Source organism: Dasypus novemcinctus, chromosome 2 (genome assembly GCF_030445035.2).
Source record: "Dasypus novemcinctus isolate mDasNov1 chromosome 2, mDasNov1.1.hap2, whole genome shotgun sequence".
Lineage (NCBI taxonomy): Eukaryota > Metazoa > Chordata > Mammalia > Cingulata > Dasypodidae > Dasypus > Dasypus novemcinctus.
The window spans coordinates 93,134,912-93,147,083 of record NC_080674.1 but is presented as its reverse complement, the minus strand read 5'-3'; the positions used below and the strand labels follow the sequence as shown (position 1 = coordinate 93,147,083).

The window sequence follows — 12,172 nt, the reverse complement described above, 5'->3', positions numbered from 1 at the left end:
CTCCTAAAGAAAAAACAAAACAGCTACTAGGCAGACAATGAGCAAAAAACAATGAGCAGATAATAAGCACAAACAACAAGCAAACACAACAAGCAAACAGACAAGGGAGAGCCATGGGGGGAGGAATAAAAATAAAAATAATTTAAAAACATAAAAATGAAACAAAAAGAAGAAACAAAAGATCTCAACAAACCAATTACTGGTAAGGACAATAAATCAGTAATCAAAAACCTCCCAACAAACTTTTACTGTACATTCATTTTTATATATGTTCATGTATGCATGATGTACTTCAATAAAAATTTTTAAATGAAAAAAAAAACAGTAAATAGAAGCTCTCAACAAACAAATTACTAGTAAGGAAAACAAACCAGTGTTCAGAAACCTCCCAACAAAGAAATGTCTAGAACAGATGGCTTCACAGGAGATTTCTACCAAACATTCCAAGAACACTTAATTCCCACTCTGCTCAAATTCTTCTGGAAAACTAAAGAGGAGGGAATACTCCCTTACACATTCTATAAGGCCAACATTACCCTCATACTAAAGCCAGATAAAAGATACCACAGGAAAAGAAAACCACAGACCAATATATCTTATGAATAGAGATGCAAAAATCTTCAACAAAATAATAGCAAACTGAATCCAAAAGCATATTAAAAGAATTATACACCATAATCAAGTGAGATTTACACCAGGTATGCAAGGGTGGTTAAAATAAGAAAATAAATTAATGTACTATACCCCATTAATAAAAGGGGGAAAAAAACCTACATGATCATCTTTGTTGATGCAGAAATGGCATTTGACCAAATCCAGCAACTCTTGGGGAAAGCACTTAGAACAACAGGAATAGAAGAAAACTTCCTCATTATGAGAAAGAGCATAAACCAACAGTCCACAGCTAACATTGTACTTAACGGTGAAAGACTGAAAACTTTCCCTCTATGATCAGGAACAAAATAAGGATGTCCAAAGTCACCACTGTTATTCCACATTGTACTGAAACTTCATGCCAGGGAAATTATGCAAGAAAAAGAAATAAATGGTATCCAAATTGGAAAAGAAGTAAAACTTTCCCTATTTGCAGATGACGTGATCCTATAAGCAGAAAGTCCTGAAAAATCCACAACAAAGCCTCTAGAGCTATAAATAAATTCACCAATTGGAGGGGTACAAATCAACACCCAAAATGCAGTGGTGATTATATTATAAGCAATGAACAATCAAAGGAAGAAATCAAGAAAAAATTCCATTAATAATAGCAGCTAAAAGAATCAAATATCTAGGAATAAATTTAACCAAGGATGTAATGGACTTGTACAAAGAAAACTACAAATTTATAAATGAAATAAAAGATCTAAATAATGATTAAAGAGCATTGTCAAAATATTACTACTAACCAAAGTATTTTTCCCCGACCCCCATTATTATTATCTTTATATCATTTATATATGAACATACATAAACAATAAATGTATAGTAAAAGATGTGAACTTACAAAGTAAAAATGCAAACCATCATACAGGATTCCTATACATCAACCCTCCACCAATACCTTGCATTGTTGTGAGATGTTTGTTACAAATTATGAAAGAATATTACAGTGTAAGGTATTAGTGGTAGGGTAAGGTACAAGAGTCCTGTATGATGTTATATATGTTTGTTTTGTAAGTTCACAGCTATTATTGTACACTTATTGTTTACGTATGTTTAAGTATGAGTGATATACTCCAGTAAATTTTAAAAAAAGATCTAAATAAATGGAAGGACATTCCATGTTCATGGACTGGAAGATTAAACATCTTTAAGATTGCAAAACTATCTAAAGCAATTTACAGATTCGATGCAATCCCAATCCAAACTCCAACAACAATCTTTGCAGAAATGGAAAAGCCTATCGTCATATTTATTTGGAAGGGCAAGGGGTCCCTGATAGTTAAAGCCATCTTGAGAAACAAGAATGAAGCTGAAGGACTCACACTTTACAATCTTAAAACTTATTACAAAACCACACTAATCAGAACAGCATGGTAATGACTCAAGGACAGAGATATAGAGAAATGGAATTGAAATCAAGAGTTCAGAAATCATCTATCACATTTATGTCCAACTGATTTTTTACAAGGAAGTTAAGACCACTCAATTGGAAAAGAATAGTCTCTTCAACAAATGTTGCCAGTAAAACTGCATCTCTGTTTGGAAAAGAAAAAAAAGGATGACCCCTACCATATACCATATACAAAAACCATTTCAAAATGGATCAAAGATCCAAAGGGCCAGAACTATCAAATGCCTAGAAGAAAACTTAGGGCAGCACCTTCAGGACCTTGTGTTAGGCAATGCTTTCTTAGATTTTATACCCAAAGCACAAGCAACAGAAGAAAAACACATTAATGAGGGAAGCATATTTGGCTCAGCGGATAGAGCATCTGCCTACCACACAGGAGGTCCAGGGTTCAAACTCAGGGCCTCCTGACCAGTGTGGTCAGCTGGCCCACATGCAGTGCTGATGAGCACAAGGAGTGCTGTGCCACCCAGGGGTGTTGCCTGTGTAGGGGAGCCCTACACACAAGTAGTGTGCCCCGTAAAGAGAATTACCCTGCATGATAAAGTGCAGCCTGTCCAGGAGTGGCACTGCACACATGGAGATCTGATGCAGCAAGATGACACAATAAAAAGAGACACAGATTCCTGGTGCCACTGACAAGAATAAAAATGAACACAGAATACACAGCGAATGGACACAGAGAGCAGACAACGGGGAGAGGGGAAGGAGGGAGGAGGAGAGAAATAAATAAAATTTTTAAAAAAAAACACTAATGAGATCCCATCAAAATGAAAACTTCTGTGTCTCAAAGAAATTTATCATAAAAGTAAAATGACAACCCCACACACTGCAGAAAATATGCAGAAACCATATATCCAATAAAGGTAATATCCAGAATAAAGAAAGAAATCCTCCACTTGACAATAAAAGACAAACCCCCAGTTTTAAAAAACTGCAAAAAAATTTTAATAGACATCCTCCAAAGAAGATATATAAATGGCCAGAGAGCACATGAAAAGATGCTCAACTTCATCAGCCATAAGGGAAATGGAAAGCAAAACCATGATGAATTACCATTTCACCCATTAGAATGGCTGCTATTTAAAAAAAGGAAAATAACATGTGTTGGAGAGGATGCGGAGAACCAGGAACATTCATTCACTGCTAGTGGCAATGTAAAATTGTGCAGCCACTATGTAAGACAGTTTGGCAGTTCCTTGAAAAGCACAGTATAGAACTACCATAGGACCCATCAATCCCACTACTAGGTATATACCCAAAAGACTTGAAAACAGGGACTCGGAACAGATATTTGCACACTGATGTTCATAGTGTCATCATTCACAACTGCCAAAAGATGGAAGAGAAGCAACCCAAGTGTTCGTCAACTGACAAATGGATAAATAAAATGTGGTATATACCTATTAATACAATGGAATATTATTTAGCAGTAAAAAAAAGTAATGAAGTCCTGAGACATGTGGCAATATGAATGAATCTTGAACACATCATATTGAGTGATATAAACCAGACACAAAACCACAAAACTTTGTATGATATCACTGATATGAAATAATTAGAATTTAAAAACTCATAGAGTCAAAATCTAGGATATAGATTATCAGGGGATGGGGTGGGGATAGAGAATGGAAAGTTAAGGCATAAAATGTCCTGGTTTCCTATTTGGAATACTGGAAATGTTTTGATAATGGATAGTATTGATGGTAGCAAAACACTGTGAAGTCAATTAACAGCACTGAAATATATATGGGAATATGATTAAAAGGGGAAATGTTAGATTTTATATCTGGCAACAGAACTAAATTTTTTTTTAAATACTTGGATCTACACTACACAGTGAGCCCCAAGTTAAATCACAGACTATAGGTAATAGTACAATTGTAGAAATGTTCTATCATCAATTGTAATAAATGTTTCACACTGGTGCAGGTTGTTGATGGGTGGTATATGGGAATTCCATATTTTGTGCATGATTGTTTTGTAAACTCACACTTCTCTAATAAAGAAAAAAGTTTAAAACAAAAACATGACAGAAAGAAAAAACAAATAACCAGGTCACTCTCTCTAATAAACAGGGAAATGAATTTAAAAAATGCACAATATAACCACTTACATTTCATTCATCAGAACTGTTAGAAATGTTAATGACTATTAAAGTAAATTGCTAGTGAGAATGCAGAAAAATAGTTTTACATAAACCCTTCTGAGTGTGGGTTATTTGGAAGACAGTCCATGTCCTTTTCCTTAAACATCCATTGTACTCAATGGATAATCTTCATGCTCATGTATGCAAAGGTTTAAATACAAGATATTGTTACTATGTGAACGTTTGGATATTCCTAAAGATTTATTAATGGAGCATGGTTTCAGAAATTTCCCACTATCAAAGCATTTATTGTACTGAGGAATATTTTAATATTAAAAAAATAAGAAAAGTATAAACATAAAGTAAACTTGTCAGAGCCAAATGGCACAATCCTTTCTCCTGGTCATTCAAGGGAGCATGTAACCTAAGTAATTCCACTCAGAATTATCCCACGACTTATTTCAAGAATGCTTGGACTTAGGGAAGAGGATTTGGCCCAACAGATAGGGCATCCCCCTACCACATGGGAGGTCCAAGGTTCAAAGCCAGGGCCTCCTGACCCATGTGATGAGCTGGCCCACGTGCAGCGCTGATGTGCTCAAGGAGTGCCCTGCCACACAGGGGTGTCCCCCACATAGGGGAGCCCCATGCGCAAGGAGTGCACCCCGTAAGGAGAGCCACCCAGCATGAAAAAAGTGCAGCCTGCCTAGGAACGGTGCCGCATATATGGAGAGCTGACACAGCAAGAGGACGCAACAAAAAGAGACACAGATTCTGGGTGCCGCTGTCAAGAATACAAGCAGACACAGAAGGACAAACAGCGAATGGGCACAGAGAGCAGACAACTGGGGTGGGGGTGCAAGGAAGGGTAGAGAAATTTTTTAAAAATTTAAAAAAGAATGCTTGGACTCTTTTTCCTGTTACAGGGAGTGCAGGAGAATGATGGTGGCCACCATCTTGTGACAATGAGTAATGTCAGTCTTGGGATGAAGTGAATACTCCAAAAGGCCAAAAGGAGAGACAGAAAACAACAGAGGTCTTGACGGGATTGGTAAATTCTGGTCCCACCTTATCTAAAACCATGTCTTTAGTCCCTGAGATTAAGTGAGTCAAAAAATAACTGTTGCTTAAGTCAGTTTGAACTGGATATGGAACATTCTTAACTAATACATTTTGTCCATTCCTGGAATCCATTACTAATATCCCATATGTTCTACAAAAAAAAATTATTTCATCTCAAACAATATGCTTTGGATTTGAAATAATTGCCGCAATCTCATGGAAAGGTTCTGCAAGCTTAGAAATATAATTTTATACTATCAATATGGCAAAAAAAAAACAGTAAAACTCAGCCTTTAAGTTCCTTAAATTTTTTTTATGTTTTATACTACAAATCAGATTTTTCACATAAAGGTAAATAACACAAGAATTCAAAGGCCAATCAAATTAAAAACTGGCTGAAACAGGAGATTGAAGAGTCAGTCAACACTCAGTTCTCAGTGTCCACTGGCTTATCTCTCAGGAAATTTAATTAAGTGACTCTTAAAGTCCCTTCCATATTAAAGTCCTGTTATGTCCAGGAACTTTCCTTGTTTATCTCTTCCATACATTCTCTAAACAGTCAGCAGTAGACATGACATACAGTGAACGAGGATGACTTTTAGTAACCATTTCAAACTAAAAAATGTATTGCTCCTATAATCTGTCTATGGCATCAATATACTTCAATCTTATGCAGAAACATTACAACAATTAGATGACATTAAAAGAGCTAATTTGCTATTTCTTCTGTTGCTAAGCAGGAAACCAGAAAGTTAATTCAAATTCCAAAAGAAAGACATGGACATAGTAAATAGAACCTACCAATAATTGTAGAAATGATTTAATATTCTCTTTGTGACTAACGTACTTTTTTTTCTTACATAGGCCATACACATACACACACTCACACACACACACACACACAGGTCAGAAGTACTGTTACACTGACACAGAAATTTAGAAATGCTTAAATGAAAATATTTTTCACTCTAAGCTTAGAAAATCATCAGTACTCTGTAATTCCCTTTATAGCTGCCCCTATATTAGGGGGAAAAGCATAAAGAAGAGGGAGTTATATATAAGAATTTACCATTTACCTATTGTATTTGCTCCCAGCTCCAGTCCAGGAGAAGGATTTGTTAAAATTAGCTGAAAATTTTCATTTCCTTCTGGATTGTCATCATCAAGAATCCTGATGTCAACATTTTTACACATTTCTCCATCAGCAAAATAAAGAATCTAATTGGAAAGGTAAATGTAGATAATATTTACATTTAAAATAATATATGCAATATTTCTATATAATATTTGTAAAGAAATAAATATAATTGTGAATGTAAAGAGTAAGCAATTTTACAGGAATTTTTTTTCCTTTTTTGCACTATCTCTTTTTATGTGCAATCAACAGAATTAAGTGAAAAAAGAAAAAATGTAAGGGAGAAAGAGAAGAAAGCATATATTTGGTTAAGGAATAAAAAGCATGTTGAGAACATAAAAAGCAGTTAGGGACATTAAATGTGTTTCACTAAATTAGGACAAAATATAAAATTTTCAAGTAGCTCTGGGAAGATCAACTAATGAAATAAATTCTCTACTTAACACAATAAGCTGCCTTCTATATCATATATTGCAATAAAATAGCGAATGAACACAAGATAATCTTTAGAATAGTACTGAAAAAAAAGAATAGTACTGAAAATTCAATTTATAGATATACAGATAATAGATCCCATCATTTTGCCATTTGACAGGAGAACATATATTTTATTATAAGATTATTTATACAGACTCTAAATCACTATAACTCTCAAGGAATAATGATTATAAAATAATATGTAAAAGTGATCTGTGATTGATCTTGAGCCCTACCATTGGGGTGAAGCTATAATCCAGCCCTAGTTGTGCTTCCAAATTCTGTGCATACACAAACAAGGAAACATGACCAAGAGCCCCTTCACTCCTCTGGGCCACCAATGTTAAGCTTCCTTGGGTTTCATTTACTTCAAACCTGTAATAAAATAAAGAGACTACATTCATTTTTTCCTCATAAGCTTATTCAGTAGATAGGAAATAATCTGAAGGTAAGAAAAGTATTTTATCAGTGTCTTGGGATCACCTGCTGTGTTGCCATTCAATTACACCTCTGGCTCCATCATTGGCATCAATGACAATCTGTGCAGTCAAGCCTTCTGCATCTGACCAAAACATAAAAATAACATTTTTAAATAAATACAAATGACTACTAAAAATGCTATTTGATATTGATATTGAATTTAAAGACAATGCCATTGCAATTATATATTTCCAATATGTAGGTATTACCAACAACATGATTCAAGGAATTTTAACAAAATAAAGACATGAGCAATTATAATACCTGCAAAAAGAAATTTTTACTAACGAAAGTCACTGATGTATAGAAATTTAATCAACTGAGAACAGAATGAAATAATAAGCAACTAAGGTTATGGAGCATTCTGTTATTTTAATAATTTTAAAAATATAATTGGTACCACTATTCTACAATATCAACAGTGCAGTAGGAAAGGAAAATGGGAAGTTTGAAGGAGTAGAAATAGCAAGAGAAAAAAGTTAGGAAAAGGGACGAGAAAGACAGAGAGAAATATACGTGGGAAAAAGAGACAGACAGACAGAGATACAAACAGAAGTTGAGATAGGAAGGAAAGATGGGGAAAAAAGGTTTGATGGAATAAAGAGAGACTCAGACTGAAATAAACTCTCTTATCCCTTTTTATGTTGTATTCTGTCTACTAAGTTTAATATTATCAATAAATATTCTTCAGTCTTGAAATATTAATTAACCCCTAACTGCTTTAAAAAAAATGTCAACTGCCTTCATCTTTGAAATTCCAGAGGTTCTATTTTAGTCCAGGATACCTATGGCAGCTGCCTGGGTAAAGCAAGGATAGGGAAAGTGTAATTTTCTTTAGACTGAGGAAATATTGTTGAGGAAAGATCGTAAAATCAAGATTTGTGACTTTCAAACTAGAGGCCTACAAATTACGGATTCTATAATCAGTCCAAGCCATTTGCATCCAAGCTCTACCACTTACGTGCTGCTTGACTTTGAGCATGTTACTTAGCATCCTTTAGCCTCTGTTCCCTCATCTGTAAAATGGGATTATGTAAGTGATGATGTTTCTAAGTGCTAACACACAAAGCCCTTGAAATAGTGACATTAGTAAGCACTCAACGAAGGTTAACTATTCAAATTACCTTTAATATTGGTATGAAAGAAATATGAAATATTTTGTTAGTTTTCTTAAGATGAACAATAATATTTGTCTAATAATTATTTGATGTACATAGTCCAGTTGCTGGAGTCCAATATTTATTTTGCAAAAGAACTGAAACTTCTCAAACAATAATGTTAGAAATTGATTATTCTCTTTTGATATTTTCAAAGTTGTCACAGTAACCCTCAGAACTCGAATGAGAAAACTCTTGTTCTTAGGCCACAGCTCTTGGCCATGCTCCCACAACTCAGCTTACTTTCCCCTTCTGCCCAGTTCATCTTCTAAGAAAGGGCTAGGAAAGCAGACTATCCTCAGTGCTACTTGCCACCACCCCCTACTGGGCCATCACACCTGCAAGCTTCAGACAAAATTTCCCAATAACAAATTTTCCAAACCACAAACAGGACTTTGTGTTTTCAAAATAGGAATATATCTTTTTAAAGCAATCTACATAAACCTGTACCAAGGTTCAAGTTTTACCTTTCAGTCTGTAATAGACTGAGTCTTTTCTAAAAGCATGAAAAGAAAAAGAAAAAAAAAAATCAGGACAGAACCAACAAACAAAAGCTTTGCTTAACCTAAAGGAAAATAAGTCATCCAATAATCTGGAGATCTAACAAAAATAGCTAACTAAATTTTAAAAGGAAATGAAAGAAAAATGTGTTTCATAGTGTCAATCAGGTAAAGAACTAAACCTATTTTGAGGATTGCAAAGTTGGTTATAAAATGCTGTAATATTTAAAAGGTCTGACATAATACTTCTTAGATGTTTTACAGTGTCCAATAAAGTACAGTGTATAACGGTCTTTAAATGAAAGAAATCTAAAAGCCATGACATTTACACACAGAGCTGAGATTTTAAAATATCACAATGATTACTCCTGATTTTAAAAAATCAAATATCTTTATTTCAATTGAAATAAGTGAGCAAAATGAAGCACAGAAACAAAGCATCATACCTAGTCTTGGAGGAAATGATGTTAAAGGAGCCATGATAAGTTCAACATAAGTTAAATTCACCAGGAAATATTCTTCTAGCTCTGGTATATCGTCCTGTAAAAAACACACCTATTAAATCCTTATACTTTTGCTGCCAAAGTAATTATTTCCATGAACTGTTTTTTAAATTATTTTATAAATATATAAGCTTAAATTGTATAAAGAAAATATTAAAATGCAAAAATACAGTAGAAAAGAGTCAAATATGCATAAAATTATTAAATTAATACTTGACTGTGAGAAACGTTACTAAATTGAACCAATAAAACTATTAATATTGTGTCATTTTTACCTAAATTGTAATATGCACAACAATTATAAAATATAAAATATATTCAAAACAGAACAAGCATGAAGAAAAGACTTAAAATTACTGTATCTTAAATATTCCATTTTTGGAACAAAGACAAATGATACCAAGAGAAAAGTGTAGGCTTTGCCATCAAGGAGACCTCATATCAAATTCTGTCATTTTAAGGTCAGTTTCTTAATTTTCAGGGCCTCAATTTAACCATCATTATTTTGGGAGAAACAAAAACTACTTTGTGGGATTGTAATAATGATTAAAAATAATGTGTGTGATATGTCTGGCCTAGAGAGGGTACTTTAAATTGACAGTTATTATTTTTAGCCACTAGCCCAAATAATAGTAATGAAATTAACACAGTGCTCAAAAGATGAGGACTAGCAAAATCCGTATCAGGGGTGCCCAGCCAGTCACCAATATTTACATAGATTTTCAATGTATGAACATGTATATATAATATCAATAGAAACACAGCAGCAGACACGTCTTCCTTCACTTTATTTAATGGACTTATGTTTCCAGGTGGGAGAACAAGAAAGTAAAGATGAAAGTTTTTGAACAATTATGAACTATATGGACCAAGAAGAGTTACAGAAGCAGACGTAAAAGAGATTCTCCCCCATCCACCCACCTTTCCCCAAACTCACACAACAATTCTCCCTTTGCCAGCCCCCAGGCTGCTTATTCCCTGTATTTATAGGCCTTTGATCTCTTAATCTAGCGCTATGCAGCAAGAAGAAAGATCTACAAATAGCTAGGGAGAAAGAGAAGTGGAACTGGATTCCCCAGGTTCATAACACTAGACTCAGTGAAGAAAAGAAGGGCGGCTATACATTTTCTGCTTTAAATCTAATATGTCTAAGAAATAATCTATTTTTATATTCAGTTACACTAATAGATTATATATTTGAAAGATGACTTACCTGCAAGTTCTATCAAATCTTGTGTTGTATGTCACTTATGAAATAACATTACCTTTTATTTTGTGGATTTAGAGTTCTCATAATATTATATTAGATCATAGTGCCATGGTAATCAATAAAATAAGAGTCATTAACTTCAAATGGTAGATGGTTTATACTACTTGTAATTTTATAAAGGTAAAAAAGCATCTCAGAAAACAAACAGAGCCCTCAAAATACATAGTAATTAAAAAATATTTTTTGAAGGCAATATTCATTCTTTTTCTCCCTTTCCCTCTTCCTCCTAGTACATCACCTCTCACTACCTCCACACGTACTCTTGAAATGTATTGAGGAAGCTGAAACACTAAGTTCCAAACAAGCACAAGATTTCACGACATGAAAAATTCACTTAAAATGTCACTTCAGTCACCAATAATGACTTCAGTTTGACAGTAATCACATTTATGTCATCAGTCTCTAGTGAGTTTCTCACTATCTCTAATCTAACCAGTTCTACCAAAAAAGATTCTGACCTACATGGATTTGCTGGGCCAATGAGTCCTTTGGCATAATCAAAATGCTTCTATGGAATCTCTTAGGCCAATACCATCTCAAAGGGGAAAGCATTAAGGTGCTTCACAACCTTATCACCAGGTGTTTCTATAATAAAATCCACAACAGCAGACCAAACTATCTAAACAAGAACAGAAACCACTGTGTGGTTAAAAAAAGTTGTGAAAAGAAATAAGCTGATTTAACGGCACCAGCGAGAACTAATCAGAAATGAATTGTCCAAGTTTCTGGAGATAATTGCTGTGCAACTCCAAATCTTATACTGAAAGCAGAGGTGTATGTGTGTGTATTTAAAATAAGACAACACTAAAAAATATGAGGTGAGCTCAGTCTGCACAAGATTTGATACCTTAAAATGCAAAGCTATCAGAGGTCTCTTGCTAAATGTTACAACATATTACAGATAGAACAGCCCAACAATTTCTACTTTCCATGTGATTACTAAAGATTTGATATGCTAATAGGGAAATAACGTAAGTGTTTTACCTCAAGTATAGTAATGTTGATGGCTGCTGATGTCTCCCCTTCTCCTAAAATCAGAAAGCCAACCACAGGTACAAAATCAACTCCAGGCTCTGCTAGGTCTCCTTTTGTTTGGTTCTTTAGACTCAGCATTCCAGGAACTGTGATATATGTGACATTGACAATTCCTGTTTGAATTGGTAAGGGAAAAGATATGAATACTTAAATGTTAAAATAATATCACACTGCAAATTTTTTTGCCTTTTCTAACAGCACCTTCAATAGATAGATTGTACTAGTAGCCCAATTCCTCAAACCTCCCTATGTCCATGGCCTTTGCTCAGTGATCTCCCATTGTGGGCAAGACATGCTTCCCTGCCACTAGTCTCTGAGTTTGACCTTGTGACTTGTTTTGGCTAATCATAAGAAGTAAAAGGGATGCCATGCTAGTTTCGAGCCTAGACCAAAGGA

At 34.4% G+C, this 12,172-nt stretch overlaps 1 protein-coding gene across 1 annotated transcript in view; it reads right to left on the bottom strand.

Annotated features, from left to right (window-relative positions):
* The window catches only part of ADGRV1 (adhesion G protein-coupled receptor V1), a 685,020-nt gene that overhangs the window by 529,440 nt on the left and 143,408 nt on the right, over positions 1-12,172 (bottom strand). The window contains exons 38-42 of the mRNA XM_058276109.1: positions 11,726-11,889; positions 9,415-9,508; positions 7,315-7,393; positions 7,068-7,206; positions 6,296-6,437 (exon numbers count right to left, since the gene is read on the bottom strand). Of these exons, the coding sequence (XP_058132092.1) occupies positions 6,296-6,437; positions 7,068-7,206; positions 7,315-7,393; positions 9,415-9,508; positions 11,726-11,889 (618 nt within the window). The remainder of the gene's footprint in view (positions 1-6,295; positions 6,438-7,067; positions 7,207-7,314; positions 7,394-9,414; positions 9,509-11,725; positions 11,890-12,172) is intronic.